The 26,934-nt window shown below is 43.8% G+C and overlaps 1 protein-coding gene across 1 annotated transcript in view; it reads right to left on the bottom strand.

Moving 5' to 3' along the window:
* Window positions 1–26,934, bottom strand: part of LOC109937235 (protein transport protein Sec24A-like) — a 54,217-nt gene that overhangs the window by 6,582 nt on the left and 20,701 nt on the right. The window contains exons 7-17 of the mRNA XM_048616202.1: window positions 26,321–26,433; window positions 24,922–25,040; window positions 23,381–23,436; window positions 22,718–22,918; window positions 17,780–17,903; window positions 12,650–12,808; window positions 10,992–11,165; window positions 6,340–6,450; window positions 3,829–4,004; window positions 1,760–1,912; window positions 1,508–1,612 (exon numbers count right to left, since the gene is read on the bottom strand). Of these exons, the coding sequence (XP_048472159.1) occupies window positions 1,508–1,612; window positions 1,760–1,912; window positions 3,829–4,004; window positions 6,340–6,450; window positions 10,992–11,165; window positions 12,650–12,808; window positions 17,780–17,903; window positions 22,718–22,918; window positions 23,381–23,436; window positions 24,922–25,040; window positions 26,321–26,433 (1,491 nt within the window). The remainder of the gene's footprint in view (window positions 1–1,507; window positions 1,613–1,759; window positions 1,913–3,828; window positions 4,005–6,339; window positions 6,451–10,991; window positions 11,166–12,649; window positions 12,809–17,779; window positions 17,904–22,717; window positions 22,919–23,380; window positions 23,437–24,921; window positions 25,041–26,320; window positions 26,434–26,934) is intronic.

Here is a 26,934-nt window from a genome sequence, read left to right as displayed (position 1 = left end):
CAATTAATAAAGCTGGTCCTTCAAGATTATGACAACTATCATGATTGGACGGAAGAACCCATTCACTTCAATCAAACAAAAACAAAGTCCTCAAGATCTGAAATATAGAGAGTGCGTAGAAACTCAGCAGGTCTGGCAGTGTCTGTGGAACGGAGTTAACGTTTCGATTCTAGTATGACCATCTGCTTCACTAATGTCCTTTAGGGAAGGAAACCTGCCATCCTACCTGGTCTGGCCTCCAAGTGACTCCAGGCCCACAGCAATGTGGTTGATTCTTAACCGGTCTCAGAAATGACAAAGCAATCCATTCAATTTAAGGGCAATTAGGGAAAGGCAACAAATGCTGGCTTTACCAGTAACACCCACATCGTAAAGGTAAAATGGGGGCAGAGGGCTGATCCCCAGGACACTAAAGTATTCATTCCTAAATCAACATTGAAAAAAACCATATCGTCTGGTCATCAGCATATGGCTGTTTGTACTTCGGACCATACTTCAGGGCAGTACAATGGCTCAGTGTTTAGTACTGTTATCTCACAGCACCAAATATCCCGGATTTGAATCCACCCTCATTTGTGTGGAGTCTGCACATTGTCCCCGTGTCTGTGTGGGTTTCCGTTGGGTGCTCTGGTTTTCTTCCAGAGTCCAAAGGTGTGCAGGTTAGGTGGACTGGCCATGCTAAATTGTCTATAGTATGCAGGAATGTGTAGATTATCCATGCAGGGTTACAGGGATAGAGTGGGTTGTCCTTCAACGGGTCAGTGCAGACTCGATGGGCCAAATCCACTGTAGGGATTCAATGTTTCACCGGTGTTGCATTGGCTGTAAAGTGTTCTGGGATGTCCTGAGCAAAAGGTGCTAGTTAAATGAAAGCCTTTCCTTATTTTTGGTGCTGTTGTTGTCCATCAGTGTTTTCAGTCCCTGTATTCCTTTGGGTAGCTGACACTCTACACAATATGAAAGGATGGGGTTGCCAGCAATATTTGCAATCAGCTCCCCACACACTGTCTGAAGTGTTCTGGGTCATCAGCAGACTTTCCAGGTCACCCCTCAGCAAACCTTAGATACATGGATACTGGATAGAAGTGGAGAGTCTAGAGGGACAAGTGTGGGTGCCTACCCCTGCCAGGTGAAGGTATATCGGCAGCATTATATTCTCAGACACAGCTGTGTCATTGGCTCACAACAGAGCAAGAGAACACCCTGTAGCTTCCAATGCTAACCCAGTGGGGAGTCCCCTCAGAGTGGCAGCTTCTCCCCCAGGTGTCAGCAACTCTAACTGGCAATTGGGTAAACCCCCAAGGGGACTGTTCCCCTCTCAAGCTTTTCGATTTGGGGCTTATTGTTGGCCAAGTGTGCCACACGTGCCTACACAACAACTGTCTCTGCACATCATTGATATTGTCAAGGTGTTCTGAGTGGTCTGTGGGATGTGACTGGAGTCTATATCAATGCAAGTCCACCTGCTCTGGCTTCAGACAGGTTTTTACTTTGTTTTAAGACTTACATTACCGCAATCGATTAGGAAGGCTCCTTGCAGTGCAAGATTCTCAGCCATGAGCTGAATCAAGGCTGGTCTCTTCATTGTCCCCTTACCCATCTCCATGGAGTCCTGTCAGAGGGAGAAAAGAGATTTAAAAGAAAGTAGGACTCAGCTAATCTCACCACCTCCGCCTCTCCCTTTCTCCCCTTCTTAGCATTGATTGAATGAAACAGAGGGCAGGAATTGATCACACCACACGGTGACCAAGGCTCTCACATTGTCCGCAGGCTCGGAGTTAAGGTAATCGTCAATCCTGTACAGATCAGGGTAAACCATCTTCAACATGACAATCAGCGGCTGTATCATCAGCTCGAACATGGTGAAAACCCGCTCGTCTAGGCTCATGGCTGCATCAGTCTGAAAGGCAGGCTGCGGGACAGAATGTAACAGGTCAGGGATCTGGCTATATTTCCCTCACACTGAGCCCCAGATGTCTGGCGTGTCTATCAAGCTCTGAAAAATTCCCAAAGTCTCCAACCCAGAAGGAGAAACCAACAAAACCGACAAATGAGACATCATGGTCAACTTGTCTTGTGTACCTCGGACTGGAACTCCAGTACAACCATTATGTTTCACTTCCAATTTTTATTGTTTTTACTGGTTTTGTTGGGAGAGACACCACTTTCTCTTCGCCATTGGCCCTTATCCCAAATGCCCCAAAACCGATATTGGGTGGCATGATTTAAAGGAACAAAGGAAAGGATAAAAACTGGGATTAAATGTCCTCATCAAGAAATAACATCAAGAAATAACATTTCCTGGTCTGAAAAGACTTTCAAAGTTGACTGGGTAGCGCAGTGGCTCAGTGGTTAGCATTGCTGCCTCACAGCACCAGGGACCTGGATTCAATTCCATCCTCAGACGGCTGTCTGTGTGGAGTTTGCACATTCTCCCTGTGTCTGCGTGCTCCGGTTTCCTCCCACAGTCCAAAGATGTGCAGGCTAGGTGGATTGGCCATGCTAAATTGTCCATAGCGTCCAGGGGTGTGCAAGCTAGGTGGGTTAGTCATGAGAAATGCAGGGTTACAGTGACAGGGTAGGGAGGTGGGTCTGGATGGAATGCTCTTCACTAGGTTGTTGTGGACTTGATGGGCCAAATGTAGGGATTCTATAAAGTAAACTAAAACAAACTTATTTCCACAGCTATAATTTCCCGGATATAGTTTCTCAGTGTGTGTTACGGTATCCTAGGCTAATAAATTCCCTGGGAAAGGGACTGTACATCTGGCAGGATGGACACAAGGTCAGAGATTTATGGGCAGTCTTGATGGAGATGACTCTATTATTCACTTGATAGAGGGAAAAGAAAGGCTAGCTGGTCAAAGTTCAATAGTGGAAAAGTCATGAAAGGAACAAAGGAAAGTACACAAGACCTCTGCAGCCAGTTAGCCCATACCAACCTTCAAAGCATGTTCCTCACTGTGCTTTATCCATTGCATTATCTTCATTTGCTTTGTTAACCCAAAAAAAACTATCCTGCTCCTATCTGTCTCTCAGATAAACCCAAAACACTGCAATGCTGGAAATCTGAATTTAAAATAGAAATTGGTGGAACTCAACAGGTCTGGCAGCATCTGTGGAGAGAGCAACAAGAGTTAACATTTCAAATTCAAAATGACTCTTCTTCAGAATTGTAAACTCTGTTCGTCTCTCCACAGGTGTTGCTAGACCTGTTGAGTTTCTCCAGCATGTTTGATTTTTATTTCTGATTTAGCACTATCTGTCTTGATCATCTCTCTGCACAATACGTTTAATAAACTCATTCAATTAGTGAAATCTAATCCTTCATACCCTTCCCGAGACCAAACCTCAGACAGTTATAGATTATTGATTATGGATAAGTATTCCAGCTTGAAATCAAAGAACAGAAATTGATTTTTGTTCTTTTTTCTCGTCGTAAACCAGTAACTGTGTATTAACTTGTCAAAGTAAACCCATAGGTTTCATAGAAAGTGGAAGTGTCTGCCTTCATAGGGCAAATTATTTGATTATTCACTCTTAAACTTCAAACCCATGTGCTTGTATATTCCCAGGGCTCTTATAGTGCTGTCCCTACCTCTGAGTCAGGAGGACCGGATTCAAGTCTCACCTGCTCCGAGGTGTGATATAATATCTTTGAACAGGTTGATTAGAAAGTATCAATAAATCCCAGTAGCAAACTTAGATATAATTCAGTGGTGGAAGAGTTTTGAGAGAGCCCAGTTACAACATCCCCATTTCATTAAATCTTTGTGAAAAACCTGTACCACCACTATAGAAAGGGCTGAAAGGACTGCGACCTCTCACCTGCTTTAAAAGGGCGAGGACGTACAGTGGAAGTTGTTGTAGGCTGCGGGGTATGGTGAACGCAGACTGCTTTGGGCTGCAAGCAGAGGCGCGGTAAGCAACAAGAGCATCAATGAGGACTTTAATCAGCTCATCACGGGTGGAAGCAAGGCAGAGGCTCACTGAACGATCCACGGCTGCATGGAAACATGGAAAGAGATCATGTACAGCGAAGAAACACAAACCCCTGCATGAGATGGTGTTCATAAGTATGAGTGTTCATAAGTTGGAGGTTTGTAAATCAGGGTCGCCCTGTACATGTAAGCACAGGTTGTTATTGAACGCTGTTGTAGGCCCCAACTTTTCATTGCTATGTTGTTAATCACCTCAATCCCAAGATATCCTACCACCACCAATCCCTGCCATCGCCACTCGTCAACTATTTCAGGGTCCAAGATTTCACTGTCCTGAGCCACGTAAGAGGATCAAGCTTCACACACCACTTCTAGCAGTTTGCTCTACATTCCCAAATAATTCAAGCTGTCAAAACCAATGGATTTTAGGGTTCCCAATTTAGGATATATTTGCCAATGAGACAATGATTGTGAAAGCAGTTCTTTTCAAACCACCAGACCCAAAACATTCAAACAGCAAATGATAAGCATGAATTGAACTGCGTTAGGGTCAGGGTTTGAGTTAGGTTTAGCGTTAACGTTATCCTGTCTGCAGCTCCATTTCATCGAGGATGATAATGTAACATGAGATTTGAACACACGGATAGCCCAAAGTTCATGAAGCAGCGATTGTTTATTTCATTGGCATCAATTTATTGTAAGCATAGAGGGAAATTAAAGTTAAATGAAGGATGTGTTCACAGTATTTACATGAACTGAAGCCTGTGGTTTCAGGTATCTTTTGTCTCTCTCCTCTCTTCTTCCCACGAGCACTCCTTCCCCCAAAGATACTGATTGTCTGGATCTCTGTATTAGTCGAGCAATAATACCACTAGGCCATCACCTCCCACTAGCCCAATTCAACCATTCCAGCCAGCCTCCCTCACCTGCTAGTGAAAGTGCCTGCACACCCTCTCGAGCTCCCCTGCTTGGTGTCCTTTCTCAATATTGCCATCTGCTGCCAGAAGTTTCATTACAAAAGAAAAGGAGGCGTCTACTCAGCTCCTTGAACCTACTCACTATTCAGTTAGATTATGGCAGATTTGTATCTTTACTCCATTTTCCATGGCTCAGTTCCGTCACCATTGACACCCTCATCTGACAAATCATTTTCAATTGACCTCCTCTTCCCCAACTTCCCAACTTGTATTTAGAGAAAACGGTTCCAGATTTCCACTATCCTTTGTGTGAAAAAGTGTTTTCTAACATCAGAGGAAATAGTTATTTATACCAAACATCTCATAGCAATAAACAAAAACACTTCAGTTACTCAAGAGAATACAACCTGAGATTATGTGACTTGGCCTCATAATTTAAACCTTTTAACCCAAATATCACCTTTCAAATTCATGACCAATACCATCTAGAAGGACAAGGGCAGCCAACTGGGGAAGGTGGCAGCCCAGTGGTTTTGTTGCTAGACTCCAGAGGTCTGGGTTCAAATCCTGCCATAGCAGATGGTGGAATTTGAATTCAATTTTTTCTTAAATTGAAATTAAGAGTCTAATGACAGCCATTAAACTGTTGCCAATTATCTGGAAAAACCCATTTGCTTCACTAATGCCCTTTAAAGAAGGAAATCTGCTATCCTTATCTGGTCTGGCCTACTCCAGACCCACAACAATGTGGTTGGCTCTTAACTTCCCTCTGGGTAATCAGGGTTGGGCTATAAATGCTGGCCCAGCCAGTGATGCCCATGTCCCATGAGTAAATAACAAATATTCTGGTTTCAATCCCACTCCAGGAGTTTCTGGTCACAGAAAGTGCGGGTATAATGTGACAAAACAGGTCAATTGCCATCCTTCCCATATAACTGTAAGCAGGAGAATCTCCTGGTCAGCCATTCTACAGGCAGCAATGACAAACCACTACAATGCTTCACCCATTGACATGGGCCAATCCAATGGCTCAACCACTGGAAATGAAGATGGGAAACAAAGAAACAGAGAAAATAGGTGCAGGAGTAGGCATTCAGCCCTTCAAACCTGCTTCCCGCTCAAAACCTGATCATCCAACTTGGGACCCTGGTCCTTTTTTCTCCCTGTAACCTTTGATCCCTTTAATCTAAGAACTATATCTAACTCCTTAAAAACATTCAATGTTTTGGCTTCAACAGGTTTCTGTATCAGAGAATTGTGTAGGCTCGCCACTCTCTGGGTGAAGACATTTCTCCTCATCTCAGCCCTAAGTAGCCCACCCTATGACTTCAGAACATGACCTTGGGGAAATCATTCCAAATACAGAGGGGAGGCTAAAGGTTTAAATCCCACGCTGTATGTGTGATGTATCCATTTGATTACATTTTCGTATCCCTCTTTGTGTTACTTCTTACCTCGTCACTGTTGATATGATATCTTACCCATTTTTGAAAGAATTCCCGTGATAGTAGCCATATTGGCTCCTGCATAAACTTCACTGAGGGAGCTGACAACTGGCAAGCAGTAGGTGTAGATTCGAACCCGTCGTTCACCTGAAAAACAACCAGACTCGCAAGATCATCCACAATCGACTGAGCTTCACCAACCCCTCATCAAAAGAATGGAGTTAGGTTGGGGTAGGGAGCAGGGAGAAGGAGTTGGGTTGGGGGTGGGGTGCTCATGCCTGTGACAGAGAAATACCAAAAGTGCAGAGCAGCTGGGGTTGTTCTCCTTAAAATAGAGAAGGTTAAAGGAAGATTTACTTGAGGTGCTCAAAATAGTGACTGAAGGATCAGTGGCTAGAGGATGTGAAATCATCATTGAAGAGTCTAGGACTCGGTTCCATCACCATTGACACCCTCACCTGACAAATCATTTTCAATTGACCTCCCCTTCCCCAACTTCCCAACTTGTATTGAGGGAAAGTGGTTCCAGATTTCCACTATCCTTTGCGTGAAGAAGTGTGTTCTAACATCAAAGGAAATAATTTATTTATACCATACACCTCATAGCAATAAACAAAAACACTTCAGATACTCAAGAAAATACAACCTGAGACTATGTGACTTGGCCTCATAATTTAACCCTTTTAACCCATATATCACCTTTCAAATCCATGACCATTACCATCTAGAAGGACAAGGGCAGCCACCTGGGGAAGGTGAGAGCCCAGAGGTATTATGGGTGCCAATTTAAGACTAAGATGAGGAGGAATTTCTTCTCTCAGAGAGTTGAGGCGCTTCGGAACTCCTTGCAACAAAGACCTGTGAGAGCAGAATCTTTGCGTATATTTAAGGTGGATATTGATGGATTCCTGATCAGTTAGGAGGTCAAGGTTTATGGAGAAAGGGCAGGAAAATAAATACGAGAAATGCCAGATCAGCCATGATTCTTTTGAATGGGAGACCAGGCTCAAGGGACCAAATAGCTTGCTCCAGTTCATATTCCTTAAGGTTTTAAAAAGAAGTGGCTTGAGGATGCACTTTTACAATTTGGAATGCGCTGCTTGAGAGGGTGCTAGATTCAATAGTGACTTTCAGGTGTTAACTGGATGCATACCTGCAGTGAAATGCTTGCAAGGCTGTGGAAAGACCAGAAAATTGGGACTAATTGACAAGAGTGGTACAGTCAGGAGGGGCTGAATGGCTGCCCTTTGTGAGTTCCATCTATGAAAGAGGCAAAGCCCACTTCACGGTATCCAACAGCACGTCCCTTCGGCCTGGGTGGGAGATTTGCAGCTTTTCTGACCTGCTCATCTGACTGCTTAGGGAGATCTGGGAGCATAGGGGAAAGAGGGTAGTGCAGTGATAGTGTCACTGAACTATTAATCCAGAGACCCAATACCACCAATAGGTCCAATAGGTCCAAATACCACCCCAAGCTAGTGGAGTTCAAATTCAGTTAACAAATCCAGAATTGAAAATGAAAATCTCAGTGATGACGACCGTGGAACTTTCATTGGTTGTCTTCAAAGATAATCTTCTACCCTTACCCAGTCTGGCCTGTATGCAACTCCAGACCCACAGCAATACAGTTGACTCTTTTCTAACTTCTGAGATGGACTAGCAAGTGTAGTGTTGTAATGAGGACATCCAGGTGGACCTCATAGAATATGAGTTCCCTGATTGGGGCTGTTAATCTGATCCAATCATGGAGCCCTGGCTGACAGATGAGGAGTGTCAGATATCCTGTTCACTCTGACAGTGGGCTTGGAGGAAGCTGGATCAGTGTCAAAGACTTTCCACGTGTAAATAAACGGTGACTTGGTGATGGGATACTGGCCTCTGCGGAGTTATTTCAGTGACAACAAGAGTAAAGCACGTTTCTGAAGAAACCAACTTACAACAGTCATCTTTGCATTGGGGTAAGCATTTCTGGCATCATGCCATTATTTGGGAAGCTTGACTCATTCGACCTCCTGTAGGAGACTGGGCCCAGTATGTGGAAAGAATGCATTTTTTTTTCTGGGTAAATTACATTGGGACAGATGAAATGCAACTTGTGGACACAAAGCTTTTTGGGTTATATGGAGCCTAACTTTCCCTGAGGCACCAGATCCTAAACCTTTCAAGGGTTGATGGATTTAATTAAGGAATATTACAACTCCAAGGCTCCTCTAATTCTGAGACGTTATCAATTTTATTCGGCAATTCAAGAACCGGGGTAATCCATATTGGAATTTTGGACCAGGTTAAGATGACTGGCAGAGGCTTGTGACTTTGAGTAACCCTTAATGAGATGCTGAGAGACTGGCTGGTAGGTGGAATTAATGATGTAACCATGCAAAAGCAACTACTAGCTGAAGCCCAACTGGACTTCAAACAGGCACTACAACCGGCTTTGTCATTGGAAAACGTGGCAAGTGGAGCCCATGAGTTGCAGTGCATTCCAATGGAAGTGGACACCCTTGCCACCCTCCGACTGAGCTTGGGCGACTTGAATGAAGGCAATTGATTAGCCACACTCAGGACATATCCTGAATGGAGGGACTGTAGGTCAACCCACAGCAAAATCTCAAAACAAAGCCACGCCTCAGTCAAACAGTTAGAATTTTCTTCAGGATCCAGGCCAGCAAGCCACTGTAGTTGCTATCAATATGTGGACTCAAAACAGCAAAGGCATCCTACTGGATCTAAATTGAGTAAGAGAACTTATAAGCTGGTATACAGAGGCATGCACACCCTACATCTGGTTTGGAACAGTTAAATTGCTTAGTAACATCAAAAATCAAAACTAATCAAAACAAACGTCTCGTTAAATGGTCATCCAGATTTAATGGAGGTCGATACTGGCATGGTCATTTCAGTGATGGCAGTCTTTAACAAATTTCAGTCTAGCTTCCAACCCTTGAATTTGTGCAAGACCTCGGCTGGACACAGAACCTATACTGGGGAAACTTTATAGATTGAGGGTACAACTTCGGTTCTGGTCTCTTATGAGAGGCAGCTGGTTCAGTTAGCAGTGATTGCAGTCAAAAGCGCAGGCCCAAGCTTGATGCAGCAAAATTGGTCGAAAGAGATTCACCTGGATTGGCTCAATATTTTTCGATTAGAAAATGGCTGCCCGACTGAAGTCCTGATTAAATACTCAGAAGTCTTTCAGGAAGGTCTACGGACTATCAAAGGAGCCAAAGCCACCTTGCACGTTGGCCAGGAAGCAATTCCACGATTCCGCAAGGCCCTCACAGTGCTATTCGCCTCACAGGCAACAGCAGAGGCAGAAATTAGAAGGCTAGAAAGCGAAGAAATCATCAGCTTGTGGAACAGGCAGCACCAGTCGTACCAATTTTGAAGCCTGACGGGTCAGTTTGCCTTTGTGAGGATTTTAAACATATGGTAAACCGTATTTTGCAGCCAGATAAGTACCCAAATGGGTTTGTGCCAAAATATGAGACTGCCACTTGGGGTATTGTCAGCCTGTGTAATTTTTTAGCAGACGATGGGGGAAATTTTGCAAGATCTATCCGAGGTCACCATTTATCAAGATGATGTGCTAATAACAGAGAAGACCAATAAGGAGTACTTATGAGAACTTGAATATAGTCCTTAGTTGATTCTCCCAGACAGACATAGGCCTTAGAAGAGAAAAATGTGTGTACCAGGCACTCCAAGCGAGCTACTTGGGCTACAGAGAACCACATAGAATGAGTTCCCTTATTGGAGCTGTTAATCTGGTCCAATCAGGGAGCCCTGGCTGACAGATAAAGAGAAGAATCTCAGAGATGCTGACGCTCTGACAGCTGGCTCTGTGGGAGTTGGACTGGTGTCAAGCACCTTCCATGTGTAAATAAAGGGTGGCTTGTTGATGGGATACCAGCTTCTGTGGAGTTAATTCAGCAAGTCTCTCAGGTGAGGGGCGGTTAGGAATGGGCCACAATTGCAGGCCTCACCCTGTGAAAGAAAAAGAAACTTCAGGCGACAAAAAGGAGAAGAATGTTGCATTCTGCCAGTCTTCCACAGGCCCGACTGATCAGCAAAGAAATCATCTTCCCCAATTTAAAACAAGAACAGCAGGGCTGGGAATAGAGGCATGGGCTTCTGTTTTTATTCATTTACAGAATGTGGGCATCACTGGCCAGGCTGGCATTTATTGTCTACCCCTAATTGCCCCGAGGGCAATTAAGTGTCAACCACATCGCTATAGGTCTAGAGTCATGTGTAAGCCAGACCAGGTAAGGACTGCAGTTTCCTTCCCTAAAGGACATTAGTGACCCAGATGGGTTTTTCTGACACCATAGTCACCATTAGACTCCTAATTCCAGATTTTTTTTTTTCATGAATTCAAATTCCACCATCTTCCATAGCAGAGTTCGAATCTGGGTCCCCCAGAACATTAACAGGGTCTCTGAATTAATAGTCTAGCAATAATACCACTTGGTATTGCCTCCCTGTAGCGCTGTTTAAAAAGGGTCACAACCTCAGCCAAGTCACCATCACCTCCCTGCGATGGCTTGGGTCCTCTATGGGGAGGGAGGCTGAGCAGGTAGCTCACACTGGGTCGCTCCCTCCCTCGGTAGGCTGCCTTGTCCCATCAAAGGCTGCCCTGCAAAAGTTGGCGCTGAACTTGTGGAAGAGCTGAGCGAGGTCCATCCTACCTTGACATGAAGTGTAGAGGAGAGAGGACTGGAAGACCACGAGCAAGCTCTCAGTCACAGCCCCATCAATCATCATCTGAAAGGCAAACTCGGCCTGGGGACGGACATAGGGTAGGGACAGCATCTGTGTTGTCTGTAGGAATGAGTTCCCGTAGAAAGCATCCAGCATGAGGCCTAAACAAAAATCAAGACAGAAATTTGACACAATGGTTGCCGTGATGAGTGATATTCTTTGATCTTTGATTGGTCTATACAAGGGACTGTAGCACCAATTAAAACCAAGAGAACAGAGGTTTTAAGAGAGAACCATGTGAGAAAGCATCAATTTGGATTTTTAAATGTATTGCAGGAAACAAAGCCATGTCAAACATTTTGGGCAGTCTGTTGTGTCCTGGTATGGTCTCCTCTCCAAGGACACCCAGACACATACATGGACATGGAATTTGTATTTAGAATACTGTTTTTGGTCCTGTATCGAAGGAAGGATGTGCTGGCATTGCAGGGAGTCCAAAAGAGGTTTACAAGAATGATCCCAGCGATGAAGGGCTTGTCATATGACCGTTCTGGAGAAGGGTCACTGGACAAGAAATGCTAATTCTGCTTTCTCTCTACAGATGCTGCCAGACCTGCTGAGTTTTAGCAGCAGTTTCTGATTTTGCTCTCGTCATATGAGGAGAAGTTGAGGATCCTGGGTCTGTACTCAATTGAGTTTAAAAGGATGAGGGGGATCTGGTTGAAACTTACAGAATACTGAGAGACTTGGATAGCATGGACGTGTTAAGATGTTTCTGCAGGTGGGTGAGACAAGGACCAAGGGCACAGCCTCAGAATGAAGGGACAATCTTTTAGAACTGAGACGAGGAGGAACTTCTTCAGCCAGAGGGGGGTCAATCTGAGGAACTTGTTCCCTGAGAGGGCTGTGGAGGCCAAGTCATTGAGTGCCTTTAAGACAGAGATTGATCCCCTTACTAATGAAGAACCTATCTAAGATTACATGGAAATGGCAGGAGAATGGAGTTAAGAAACACATCAGCAATGATCGAATGGCAGAGCAGTCCTCATGGGCTGAATGGCCTAATTCTGCTCCCAAATCTTATAGTCTATGGACTAGGAAGAGAGGGCAGGCAGCCAGGATGGATGGTTTCCTCATGTGCTAGCTGCCTGGGCCTTTTGAGACTGAAGTTCGGTGTTGGGGACTGACTGGATTGCTCAACAGAGAGAGACAGCATAGATGTGATGGGTTGAATGCCTGTCATATGTTGACTCAATGTCTATTCCCATCGATCAGGATCACTCTTCTGCTCTCCCGGCATGTGTATGGGACCCTCGCTCTCTCCCCCCACCGTGTGTATGGGACCCTCGCTCTCTCTCCCCCCGTGTGTATGGGACCCTCGCTCTCTCCACCCACCGTGTGTATGGGACCCTCTCTCCCACTGTGTGTATCGGACCCTCTCTCTCTCCCACCGTGTGTATCGGACCCTCGTTCTCTCCCCAACGTGTGTATCGGACCCTAGTTCTCTCCCCACCGTGTGTATCGGACCCTAGTTCTCTCCCCCGCCGTGTGTATAGGACCCTCGCTCTCCCCACGTGGAGCAGACCGTCACTCTCTCTCCGTATTTGTCGGACCCTCAGTCTCCCCGTGTGCATGGGACTCTCACCCTGTGTGTATCGGATCCTCAGCAGACCGTCATATCCAATGGAGCGGGTCAGGTGATTTCGGAATTCTTCCCGGAGCTTCTCAACCAGAGCTGAGCTGTGGATATGATGGAATGCTGGGTAATAATACACATAGCCACAAGTGTACCTGGGAAGGCAAACTGCAGAAAGTACACAGTTTGAAATTGAAAAGGATAAAAAATACTTTTCTCAATAACCCAAGACAGGCAGACAGACAGACACACACGCACACATATACACACACACACATAGTCAATTGACATGCACTTTGACAACATCAGCCTGCTATTAATCCATTGGCCCAGATAATATTCTAGGGAATTGTATTCAAATCTCACCATGGCAGATAGCAAAATTTGAATTCAATAAAAAAATTTGGACTAAGGGTCTAATAATGAGCATGAAACCATTCTCAATTGTTGGAAAAATCCATCTGGTTCACTAATGTCCTTTAGGAAATGAAATCTGCCATGCTTACATGGTCTGGCCTACATGTAACTCCAGACCCACAGCAACGTGGTTGACACTTAACTGCCCTCGGGACAATTAGTGTTGGGCAATAAATGCTGGCTTAGCCAGCAACACCCACATCCCATGAATAAATAAAATAAAAACAGCCAGAAAGTTAGCAACCTCTTGACTAACCTTGTTTATTTAATTAACTCATCTGCCCTGTATCTCCAAATTTGGACAACGTTTTTCACCTTCTCACCCATCTCATCCCAGTGGAATGTACAAAACTAACAAGCGATAGAAGAACAAGCTGGTCCATCAGGTTTTCCCATATAATCCCAAAAGGATGAAAGAGGTTCATAAAATCATGAAGGGCATGGATAGGGTGAACAGCCAAGGACATTTTCTGAGCGCTGGGGAGTCCAAAACTAGAGGTCATAGGTTTAAAGTGAAAGGAGAAAGATTTAAAAGGGACCTGAGGGGTAACTTTTCCATGCAGAGGGTGGTGCATGTATGGAACGAGCTGTCAGAGCAGGTGGTGGAGGCTGATACAATATTTAAAAGGCATCTGGATACAAGAGGATATAGATCAGTTGGAGGCGTGGGTAGAAAAACAGCAGATGGAGTTTAATCCAGACAAATGTGAAGTGATGCATTTTGGAAGGTCAAGTACAGGTATAAATTATATAGTGAATAGCAGAACCCTTAGGAGTATTGATATGCAGAGGGATCTGGGTGTGCGGGTCCACAGATCACTGAAGGTGGCAGTGCAGGTAGGTAAAGTATAACAGCATGCTTCCTTCATTAGAAGGGGCAATGAGTATAAGGATAGGCAAGTTATGCAGCAGATTTATAGAACTTTAGTTAGGCACACTCAGAACATTGCGTACTGTTCTAGTCACCGCACTACGAGAAGGCTGTGGATGCTTTGGAGAGGGGACAGAAAAGGTTTACCAGGATACTGCCTGATATGGGGGACTTTAACTATGAAAAAAGATTGGATAGACCTCTGTTCGCTTTCACTGGAACGCAGAAGGCTGAGAGGTGACCTGATAAAAGTTTATAAGATTGTGAAAAGCATGGATAGAGTGGGAAATATGAGCCTTTTTCCCAGGGTGGAGGGGTCAATTACTAGGGAACACAGGTTCAAGGTGCGGTGGGGGGAGAAGTTTAAAAGAAATATGCGAGGCATGTTTTTCACACACAGGATGGCGAGAGCCTGGAACGTGCTGCCAAAGGGGATGGTGGAAGCAGATACAATAGCAGAACCACCTGGATGAATACATGAATAGGAAGGGAATAGAGGGATATGGATCCTGTAAGTGAAGACAGTTTTAGTATGGAAGGGCAAACTGTGTCGGTGCAGGCTTGGAGGGCCGAAGAGCCTATTCCTGTGCTGTATTGTACTTTGTTCTTTGGATGGGTACATGAATAGGGTTTTGAGCGAACAAAAACAGAAATTGCTGGAAAAGCTCAGCAGGTCTGGCAGCATCCGTGGAGAGAAATCAGAGTTAATGTTTCAGGGCCATTGATGTTTCCTTAGAACTGAACAGGGTTTAGAGGGATATGGACCAAATGGGACTAGGTCAGATTGGGGTGAATGGTCAGTGCAGACAAGTTGGACCAAAGAGTCTGTTTCCATGCAGTGTAACTCTATGACCATCCCCATCTACCATCTCAACTGAATAGCAAAGATCCTGCTGCATTATTTGTGAAGGCCAGAAGTCTTATTAGACTTTATGTCCAAACCAATATTTATCTTTCACCCAATCACTAAAACAGACGGATATTTTTTAGAACTCTTGCTTAAGGGATTGTAGAGAGTGGTTCATTTGGAATAGAAGAGATAAAATTTTCTGAAGAAGGGTCTAGGCCCGAAACGTCAGCTTTCCTGCTCCTCTGATGCTGCTTGGCCTGCTGTGTTCATCCAGCGCTACACCTTGTTATCTCAGATTCTCCAGCATCTGCAGTTCCTCCTATCCCTGGGATTGGCTTTGGTTTTAAAAAAAAACGATATGTCTCTGACATCAATGATCTGATCATCATTGCTCAGTGCACCTGCTCACCTTGCACATGTAATATAAGGCCCATTTTAAAATTTTTTAAAGAATTGTTTAACATCTTTTCTCTTAATTGCTAGACTTTTAACTATTTGTTGTTAGGTATTCATCACTCTTTGCTTAAATATATTTGAGAAATGTCACTGCTAGCGACATCCTGGGTATCAGGGAGTGTAGTCCCATTGTTAAAGGGGTCACCTAAAGAACACTGGGACTTTATTTCTTGGAAGTCACATGTTTTAAGCTCTTTGTTTTTATTTTTATAAGTGGGATGTTGGCATCACTGGAAAAGCTGATACTTGATGCCCATTCTACTTGTCCTTGAACTGATTAGTTTTCAAGGGCATTTCACAGGGCAGTTAAGAGCTGATCACATTGCTGTGGGTCTGCAGTCACATGTAGGCCAGATTTCCTTCCCTGAAAGATATTAGTGAACCGAACACATTTTTACAAAATTGATATGGTTACACACTCATTATTAGAGTAACTTTTAATTTCTACTTTATTGAATTCAAATTTCACTATATTCTATGGTGTGATTCAAACTTACAGTCCCACGACTTTAGCCTGAGGATCTAGGTTACTAGTCCAGTAACATTACCATTATATCATCACCTCCCTGCAATTTCTTGGACTTATTTACCGGAAACAACATGTCTGGGTTTATGGCATTGTTTTGGATGTTGTTTGGAGTACATATAGTGCAAATTCTGCTGAGACTGCAAAGACACACAGCACATCCCCTGCCTTTTTGAATAAAACCAAACTAAGCAGCCCTGTGAAGATTTGAAAAACTGATGCAGTTGTTCTCTGGAAAAAGTCTCTAAGTTCTTGACAATTCCTGGACAAACTGTCCTTAAAGTTCTCAATGACAACTGTCTCTGTTTAATAACAAAGTCAGAAGTCATATGAGACCAGGTTATACTCCAACAGGTTTATTTGAAATCACAAGTTTTCAGAGCGTTGCTCTTTTATCAGGTGAAGTTGCTTCACCTGACGAAGGAGCAGTGCTCTGAAAGCTTGTGATTTCAAATAAACCCCTTGTCATGTGACTTCTGACTTTGCCCACCCCAGTCCAACACCAGCACCTCCACATCATGTGTTTAATGACACAAGGCTATATGTGCTAGGAAAGACATCTTAACCATTTCACACCATTATGGCTTTTTCTGTCAAGAACGAACAACTATTGGCCAAAGTTATCTTTTCTAGATTCAAAATTAATCTCTGTGAGAAAGTTCTTTCTTTTAATTGATGTGTGTGTTTGTCTTGGGTAAACATTTAGAAGGGTAAACATTTGTACAGTCATATTTCAAACTGTTAATCAGCATTACATCTGAGCCAAGTAAGTTCTATTTTCATAATTTTTTGTTATTTATGAAAATAAATCTATTTGTTCTAAATCTAACATGAATCAAGTATAAAACTGGCCATATCAATAATCTGTTAAAGAATTTAACTTTACGTTGTGAATAGTAAAGCAGAAATTCTTGTGTGGTCGAGCTGGAATGAAGGGTCTGTTTCCGACTGTCTGACTATAATTGTATGACTAGTTAGATGTGCACTTCCACTGCCAAGTCACATAAGGCAACAGCCCAAGTGCTGGAAAACGGGATAAGAATAGTCAAGTGGTTGTTTTTGACCAGCACAGACACTGTGCTGTAGCCCTCTATGACTCCAATAGAGTAGGTGGACTCAAGACAGAGAGTGCACACCTCCAAATTTGGTGACAGTACTCAACATTTTTTCCCATTGCTGTTGCTAGGAGATTGTGATGTTCTTATTAACTGCCAAATTTTCAACATTTACAGCAGTGACATATACTTCAAGAATACTTAATTAACACTTTGAAACATCCTGAGGTCATGAAAATCTGTGTATAAATACAAATCATTCTTTCTTTCTTAGCAGATAGGGAGACAAATCTCTGAAACTGTGCACAACAGCATTTTGCAATGTAACCAAATCACTGCCGTGAGCAAAAGCAACATTCTAAATACATAGTCAACCACTAGCATTGCTTTAATGCCTTTAATATGCTCAAGTTATTAAGACTAAATGGATTTTTCTGAACTGAACCAAATGATAAATAAGCTACCACATCATCTTCTGATTCTGTCTAAGAGACTGGTAAAAGCAGATTCAATAGCAAATAGTTGGTACTTCAAGTGGAAAAATATGTAGGGCTTTGAAGAAAGAACAGGGATTGCTCCTTCAGCGTTTCTGCATCAAAATCCTGGAACTCCCTCCAAACAGCATTTTGAGCCTACTTACCTGAAATGGACTACTGCAGTTCAGAAAGGTAGCTTACCTCTGCCTTCTCAAGGGCAACTAGGGATAGGCTATAAATGCTGGACCAGTCAGCGATGCCCAATGAATGATTTTTAAATAAAAACTTACTGGATACCAAAGAGCCAGCACAGACATGATGGGCCAAATATCCTTTTTATTCCAATAAAGTGCTTTCACGAAGTAACCCAATGCGTTCACTAGAGTGACTTAAAAAGCACCTAGGGCTATTCTATTATGTTTGATGTGAAATGGATACAAGTTGCTGTGGTACTTGTTCTTGAAGTTACAGTTACCTCAAACACTCACCTATGGAAGCAAGGTCAATGTGTTGCTGATTCAGCAAGAATAAGTCCACTCCTATCTGCTGGCCACAGAACTCCATTGCCAGCACCTTATAGAAATTGGTAGCTGGACCAAGGTGCTTAGCTCCCTTATGGAGAGAGAAATGAAGACAATCAAGGCCACCACTTTGTGATCCGAGCCCCACCAACATCTCTTCTGGACCAACTGTGTTTTTCAATTAATACTGAACATTCTGAGGTTTTGGAGTAGATTTGTAGTTCGGGTTGTGGGTGTTGAGGTAGGTTGGCTCGCCGAGCTGGTTTGTTGTTCTGCTGACGTTTCATTACCGTGCTTGGTAACATCCTCAGTGCAGCCTCTGATGAAGCGTCGGTGTGTTTTCCCGTCTGGCTTTTAAACTCTGGGGTCCGTTGAGATGGATTGCCTCACTTCCGGGTTTCCTCCGTAGTGGAATGTATATGGGGTCGAGTTCAATGTGTTTATTAATAGCCTGCTTCGTGGAGTGCCAGGCTTCCAGGAATTCTCGTGCTTGTCTCTGCCTAGCCTGTCCCAGGATCTTGGTGTTGTCCCAGTCGAAGTCGTGGTTCTCTTTGTCCACGTGGATTGAGATGAGTGAGTATTGGTCATGTCTTTTTGTAGCCAGTTGGTGTTCATGTACTCTTGTTGTTAGTTTCCTTCCTGTTTGTCCGATGTAGTGTTTCTCGCAGTCTCTGCAGGGGATCTTGTAGATGACATTGGTCCTGTCCATGGCGGGGAGTGGGTCATTAGTTCGGGTGAGCACTTGTCATAGGGTTGATGTGGGCTTGTGTGCAACAAACAACTCCCATTCCTGGACGTCATGGTAGAGTGCAAGACAAATGGGGAACTGCAAATGAAAGTACTCTGAAAAGCCACACACACAGACCAGGTATTGAACTTCAATAGTAACCATCCCAGCACACACAAACGAAGCTGTGTGCGAACACCATTTAAAAGGGCAACAACACACCGCAGCAACATGGAACTACGCCAAGAGGAGGAGGAATACCTCTTCCAAGTGTTCAAGGATAATGGATATCCAAAGAACTGGGTTAGGAGATGCCTACAGGAACAGCATCAGAAAGATTCTACACGCCCCAACACACTCATCACACTACCCTACAGCAGGAACACGTCAGAACTCACCACAAGACTTCTACGACCGCTGGGCATCAGAGTGGCACACAAGCCCACATCAACCCTACGACAAGTGCTCACCCAAACTAAAGACCCACTCCCCGCCATGGACAGGACCAATGTCATCTACAACATCCCCTGCAGAGACTGCAAGAAACACTACATCAGACAAACAGGAAGGAAACTAACAACAAGAGTACATGAACACCAACTGGCTACAAAAAGACACGACCAATACTCACAAATCTCAATCCACATGGACAAAGAACCACGACTTCGACTGGGACAACACCAAGATCCTGGGACAGGCTAGGCAGAGGCAAGCACGAGAATTCCTGGAAGCATGGCACTCCCACGAAGCAGGCTATTAATAAACACATTGAACTCAACCCCATATACATTCCACTACAGCGGAAACCCGGAAGTGAGGCAATCCATCGCAACGGACCCCAGAGTTTAAAAGCCAGACGGGAAAACACACCGACGCTTCATCAGAGGCTGCACTGAGATGTTACCAAGCACGGTAACAAAATGTCTGCGGAACAACAAACCAGCTCAGCGAGCCAACCAACCTCAACTGAACATTCAGATTTTGAAAATTTGCAAGAGGAGGCATCTCCAGGTTAGGAATAACAAGGGTTGGAAGGTTCACTGTAGGAAAGGAAACAACATTAATGTTTCACAACTGACAATAAAAGCAGTGAACAGGTTTATAGGGCAAAACAAGCGCTGAAGGGTTATTACATTGATTAGACCACACAGTGGACAACTCTGACCTCTGTATCACAAGAAAGATATAGAAGCATTTGGATGAAGATGGGATGTGTGCACTGTCCTTCTCTATTCTCACTAGACCATGGGTCACAACATTAATTTAATTGTTTTATATGGTTCACAATATGGTAAATATGCTTTCTTTCCATCAGACTCAGAATAAAAAGAGCCACACTAAAGAAGCTTGAGACCATCCATGACAAAGCAGCCCTCTTGATTGGTACTTCATCCATAGGCATCCACTCCAGCCACCACCGATACTCAGTAGCAGCAGTGTGTACTATGTACAAGATGCACAGCAAAAATTCAAAGATCCTCAGACAGCACCTTCCAAACCCATGACCACCTCCATCTAAAAGGACAAGGGCAGCAGATATATGGGAACACCACCACCTTCAAGTTCTCCTCCAAGCCACTCACCATCCCAACTTGGAAATATATTGCCGTTCTTTCACTGTTGCTGGGTCAAAATCCTGGAATTCCATCCTCAATGGCATAGTTGGTCAACCCACAGCAGGTGGATTGCAGCTCAACACAACCTTCTCAAGGGCAACGAGGGACAGGCAATAGATACTGGCCCAACAGCAACATCCACATCACACAGATGAACAAAAAAAAATTGGCCAGACTTCTTAATAAATACAAAAGTTTGGTTCATTATAAAACAAAACTTATTTAAAGATGATTAACAACGGTTTGTAATTTGAAGACATGAATATTTATCCCTCCGGATATCCCAAATTACTATTAAACATACATACATCCACCAAACGAAGGAAAACAAAGAAAAAAGGGATATTTTTCTGCAGTGACATACTTTATGAAAAAAAAACTTTTGACCAATAAATCCTAGGTCTTGAAAGCAATAAGGTGTTCAGAAGGTTGTTGGTCTGACAATCTGGCGCACATAGACAGACGTCACTGAACATATTGCTCCTGGATAACTTTGCCTTTGCCATGATTCAGGAAATATCCAAAGGCTTTTCACACAAGAGCAGCAAGGCTCCAGGTATCACACTGGACCCTCAACAATTTCCCACTTGTAAAGAAAGTCAGGTCTTTTCCCTGAAGTAAATTCAAACAAAAAAACACCATCAATTATATGGCACCATGTGTTTTCCAAATGAACCCTTGTTTTAAAAAAAAGTTCCAATGGGTCTATTCATTGACCTTCAAAAAAAAAGTCCAGGTATCTCCACAGAATTAAAAATAAATCAATGTTTCTAAAATTCTTCAAGTTCTTAAAAATGAGAATTTCATCACAGAAGCACCCAGAGAGGAGGCAAAAGGCTTCAAAAGGATTGAACTGGAGCTGACAGAAAATACATATCAACATAGATTGGATAAGCTGGAGTTCCATTCTCTAGGGAAGAAAAGGCTGACGGTTGACTTAATCAAGATTTTTAAGATTATAGGAGAGTTTGACAGTATTTACATTGTGAAAAAAACTTTCACTTGTGACAAAGACCAAAACTAGGAATCATAAATTTAACATATTGATAACCTAAGTAAAGAATTCAGGAACAACCTCTCTACCCACAGAGTAATGTGGAATTAACTGTCACAAATAGTTGTTGAGGTAAAGTATAGACTCACGGAAGGGAAAGTTAGACAAATGCCAGAGGGAGAAAGGAATAGGAGGTTGAGAGGCAACCTGATAGAAGTTTATAAAATGATGAGAGGTACAGATGGAGTTAATGGTCGTTGTCTTTTCCCTAGAACGGGGGATTTCAAGACTAGGGGCACATTTTTAAGGTGAGAGGAGAGAGACTTAAAGAAGACTTAAGAGGCATTTTTTTTTACACAGAGGGTGGTTTGCGTGTGGAATGAACTCCCTGAGGAAGTGGTGGATGCGGTTACAATGACAACATTCAAAACACATTTGGATAGGTGCATGAATAGGAAAGGTTTGGGGGATATGGACCAGGAGCAGGTAGGTGGGACTAGTTTAGTTTGGGATTATGTTCGGCATGGACTAGTTGGGCCGAAGGGTCTGTTTCTGTGCTGTATGCCTCTATGACTATGACTCTATGATTTGTTTTATTAATTCATGGAATGTTGGCATCGATGGGGATTTATTGCCCATCCCTAACCGCCCTTCAATTAAGTGGCTTCCTCAGCCTGTTAAGAACCAACCAAGTTGCTGTGGACCTGGAATCACATGTAGGCCAGACCAGGTGGGTTTCCTTCTCTGTAGGATAATAATAACCAGATGTATTTTTACAGCAATAAAGGATAATTTTATGTCAAACCTTCAATTCTAGACTTTATCAATTCACGTTAAATCCCACCAATTATCATAGTGGCATTTGAACCCACTATCCATTCCCCAGTACGCTGATAGGGTCAAAGAGGAATGGAAAGTGGCTCATTTGGTGCGTAAACCAATGAAACCAGCTGGCCTAGTCCAGGGGTATACATTGTATGGAATTTTTTTATTTTATTCACTTGTGGGATGGGGACATTACTGGCTTGGCCAGCATATTCCCCGTCCTAGTTGCCCTTGAGAAGATGGTGGTGAGCTACTTTCTTGAACTACTGCAGTCCATGTGCTGTAGGTAAACCCAATATGCCCTTAGAGACTGAGTTCCAGGATTTTGATCCAGTGAAAGAACAGTGATACATTTCCAAGCCAAGATGGTGAGTGGCTTGGAAGGGAACTTGCAGGTGGTGGTGGTCCCATGGATCTGCTGCCCTTGTCCTTCTAGATGGAAGCAGACATTAGTTTGGAAGGTGCTGTCTAAGGATCTCTGTTGAATTTCTGCAGTGCATCTCGTACACACTGCTTCTGAGTGTTGCCAGTGGAGTGGATGTTTGTGGATGTAGCAACAATCAAGCAGGCTGCATTGTCTTGGATGGTGTCAAGCTTCTTGAGTGTTGTTGGAGCTGCATCCATCCAGGCAAGTGGGGACTATTCCATCACACTTATCCTATATAGTTTTTGACCCCATCTCTTTCTGAACAGCAAAGTTCCTCCTCTAAGGTAACAGATCACTGAGATGAACCTTGACTTACCAGGGTACTATCACCAGGGTCCTCCCGGGGTTGCAAGGACCCGCAGCCTTCATTGGGTAACTGGGTGAGAAATACAGTCACGCGTCCACCGCTGAACTTCAGCAGTTTCTGAGCAGCCTGCAGTGCAGGTCCAAATGCACACAATGTCTTCTGAGTCTCTCTGAACGCAACTGGGAATTCCTCAAGCAGCGCGACAACAAGCTGTGGCACAGAAGTGGAGAATTAGTGGGCAAATTATAACAGGGACAGTCACATTCAAACATACAGCCATGAAGGATCTGAGTCATAGCAGTTTTTGAGCAACTCTCTAAGGCTTTCCATGATTTATCAAAGGGTGTATAAGGGTAAGGTTGCTGGGAATTTATTGGTGGGTCTCAGAACATTCGCTATCTCTCCCTTATTTGTTTGGGCATTTGAGACAAAGAGGTAAAGAAACAGCTGATGATCAATCTTTATTGAAAAGTATGTTGTTTCAGTTCATTACCTGCAGTCAGTATGTGGTCAGTCCCAGTGTTGCTCACAAACAGACAGCCCATCTGGGGTTTATAACCTGTGTCCTTCACAACAGATAAGGTTGCCCTTTGCTTGACTGAGTGAGAGAAAGTGGCCTAGTTCTGACTTTACTAAACTGTTGCAGTTTTATTGGAAGGGGGTTCACATTACCTGTCGGCTTTGTTGAAGATTCACCAACAACGTTTCTTCGTTTGGAGTGAAGATATCTGAAAGAAGACCAACATCATGCAATCATTACAAATGCATTATCATTCCAATCTGTATCCAGCATCAGAAACACAATGAGTTTCTCCTGATTTGAGTGCAGCAGCAGTTTGTGCTATTTATATATGCACAGCAGCTCACCAAGGCTCCTTTGACAGCACCTTCCAAATTTGACAACATGGAGTTGGACAAAGGCAGAAGACCCGTGCCTATTGGAGCACTGGTTTTCAGTGTTACTTAGTGTCTAGAGAGCAACACCTAACACTAACAACTGACTAAGTTCTATTTAGCCAAGCTGGTCCATTATTAAGAAATAAGACTTAATGCAATAATGCAAACTACTTCTCAGTCGTCCTTTATACTCTTTCACAGGATGTGGGCAAGGTCAGTGATTGCTGTCCAACTCTACTAGCTCTTGAACATACTTGCAATTAACTTGAAACACCTCTGGAGTAGGTGGGATTTGAACCCAGGCCTTCTAGCACAGAGGTAAGAACACTACCACTGCACCACACGAGCCCTTCCAGTTGCCCTTACTAACTGCCCTTGACCTGAGCGGCTTCTTATCTGTTTCAGGGGGTGGGTAAGATTCAATCCCATTGCTGTGGGTCTAGAGTCACATGTAGGCCGGTCCAGGTAGGGATGGCGGATTTCTTTCCCTGAAGGACATCAGTGAACCAGATGGACTTTTACAACAATTGACGATAGGTGTCATTGACTCAGAAATCTACAACAGGAAAAGGCCCATCAGGTCTGCACCAGTCAAAAACAACCACCTAATTATTCTCATCCCATTTCCAGCACTTGGCCCATAACCCTGTATGCCTTGGTATCGCAAGTGCACATCTAAACCCTTCTTTAATGTAATGAGGGTTTCTGCCTCTACCACCCTAACAGGCAGTTAGTTCCAGATTCCCACCACCCTTTCAGTGAAAATGATTTGCCTCAAATGGTCACCATGTCAGCTCCAGATTTTACGAAATGAATTTAAATTTCACCATCTGTTGTGGTGGGATTCGAACATTTGACTCAGCAGTGTCTTTTTTTATATATTCATTCATGGGATGTGGGCATGCTGGCTAGGCCAACGTTTATGCTCACCCCAATTACCTAGAAAGCAGTTAAAAGCCAACCACATTGCTGCGGTCTGGAGTCACGTGTAAGCCAGACCAAGTAAGGAATGGCAGATTTCCTTCCCTAACGGACATTAATGAACCAGATGGGTTTTCCAACAATTGGTAATAGTCATCATTAGACTCTTAATTCCAGATTTTTAAACACTGAATTCAAACTTCACCATCTGCCATGGGGGGATTCCAACCCAGGTCCCCAGGGTTGGATTAATAGTCTAGGCAATAATACCATTAGGCTAACAGCTCTCCACCTGCTTCGGTCACTGGATCAACAGCACAATGACATTACCACTATGGCACCACACACAAACTCTCCCCCTACCTCCCGATTCTCCAACTACACTTACAACTTACCATGAATCTCAGTCAAAACCATCATGCGTGGTCGAGACAGATTGCTATGCAACTGGTAGAAGTTCACTTTGTTGTCAAATGTTATGAATCCAATCCGGGTTCGTGAATCACCTGGTAACCTAGGTAACAGAGACAGGATAAAAGGATTGGAAATCTGATTGGTCCCTGTGGCTATTTGCCTGTGATACCTGTTTTAAGTGTAGCACGACTGCTGCAGGGCAGATGGGAGATACAAGATCCAATCTGACGATGTGACAAGACAAGCACAAAACAAGGAAAGGCCCAGGTAATCCATCAAACACTCCTTTAATTAACCATCGACTTAATCACCTTCCACAAACTCTCTCTATCCTAGGACAGGGTACAAATGGAGCTCGCTTCAGTATTCGTCACAGCCATATGGTTAGAATGACTGCAAATGACCAATTTTGCAGATATTTTCTCCACAATGGGAGTTTTATTCTGTTTTTTCCAGCTTTTCCAGAGATGTGACATGGGTACAGGTTGAATTTTTAAAAACTCATTCACAAGACATATGGCGTTACTGGCTAGACCAGCATTTATTGCCCATCTCTAATTGCCCAGAAGGTATTGAGTCAACCACATTGCTGTGGGTCTGGAGTCACATGGATGGCAGTTTCCTTCCCTAAAGGATAATAGTGAACTAAATGGGTTTTTATGACATTTGCTAACATTTTCATGGTCAACATTAGACACGCCATTCTAAATGTTTCTCTACCTAATTGAATTCAAATTCACTATCGTGACAGTGGGGCTTGAACCTAGGTCCCCTAGTCTCTGGATTAAGAGTCTAGCAATAATACCACTAGGCCATCAGAATGTGGAGTGGTGGCTCTATGATGGACATGACAGTTTACAGTTGCATGGATCAGACTGAACAGACAAAGAGGGTCAAATTCTGCCTGTCATTGTTCGTTACTGAGCGCATATCACAAGCCCAGCCAGCCTCCAGTACCGAGGCATGCTGCTTTGTCTGAGGCGCTGTCGATTGGCTCGAACAGACAGCTGAGGCCCCAGTGACTTGACTGAGTGGATCGTGTGAGAATAGAGATCTCAGAGGTGTATTCATTGTCCTCACCAAAACCCTTCCCCTGCAAGTGCAGTGCCTGCTGCTATGCTGGTAAGTATGGCAGGCATTCTGTACACAGCAAGATCCCACACTGAAGGCAAATCTGAGACTGATGGTTTTGAGTGCTTGTTGGCTCTATGGGGTTTGCTGCCCAAGAATACTACCCTCCTCCTCACCTTCCGAAAAAATATTCTGATTTAACAGATCTTACATTTTACCATAAGAACATTTTGACATGGACCCAGATTTAGACCCACTTGCATCATTCACTTGGAAAACACCTTCAGAAACAGGTACAGAATGCCTCACCTATCCAGGTTCTCCAGCAGCGTTTTGCAGACAATTGCCAGGTAACCAGTTTCCACCGCATTGTAGCTAACATCAAACAGAAACAGGTATGTTACAGGACGAGGGCGTTTAGCCTGAGCAAGGAGAGAGAGAGTCCAATCAGCGAAGTCAATCTCCTGTCAATCATGACAATATTTAAAGTAATCGGTGGCCAGTAATTATGGGTGAAAGGTCTTCACCTTAGCTGACCACCCATGGGAGAGCACAGAGAACAGCCAATTCACTGTTCCCTATGAATTCAAAAAAGCAGACATCAGCCAACTGCCCCACCCATTCCCAGACAGGCTCATTTAGAGAGAGGGATTGATCAAGGGCTGAGAACACATCACTTATCTGTCATGGGTGTTCATCATAATGGCACAGGATACCTGGTCACCCAAAGGGCACTGTATCCTGCGGGATGGTGTACTTCATCCTGTGCATGGAGAAAGGATGTATCTGGTACACACATGTTGTACAACGTGATAGAGTATGGCTGGTACAGGTGATGTGTACAGTGGGACAAGGTGTGGTTGGTACAGGTGAAGAGTACAGTGGGACAGGGTGTGGCTGGTACAGGTGATGTGTACAGTGGG

The sequence above is a fragment of the Rhincodon typus genome, chromosome 34, assembly GCF_021869965.1.
Source record: "Rhincodon typus isolate 14 chromosome 34, sRhiTyp1.1, whole genome shotgun sequence".
Classification (NCBI taxonomy): domain Eukaryota; kingdom Metazoa; phylum Chordata; class Chondrichthyes; order Orectolobiformes; family Rhincodontidae; genus Rhincodon; species Rhincodon typus.
The sequence above is the reverse complement of the archived record's forward strand: the minus strand, read 5'-3'. Positions and strand labels throughout refer to the sequence as shown.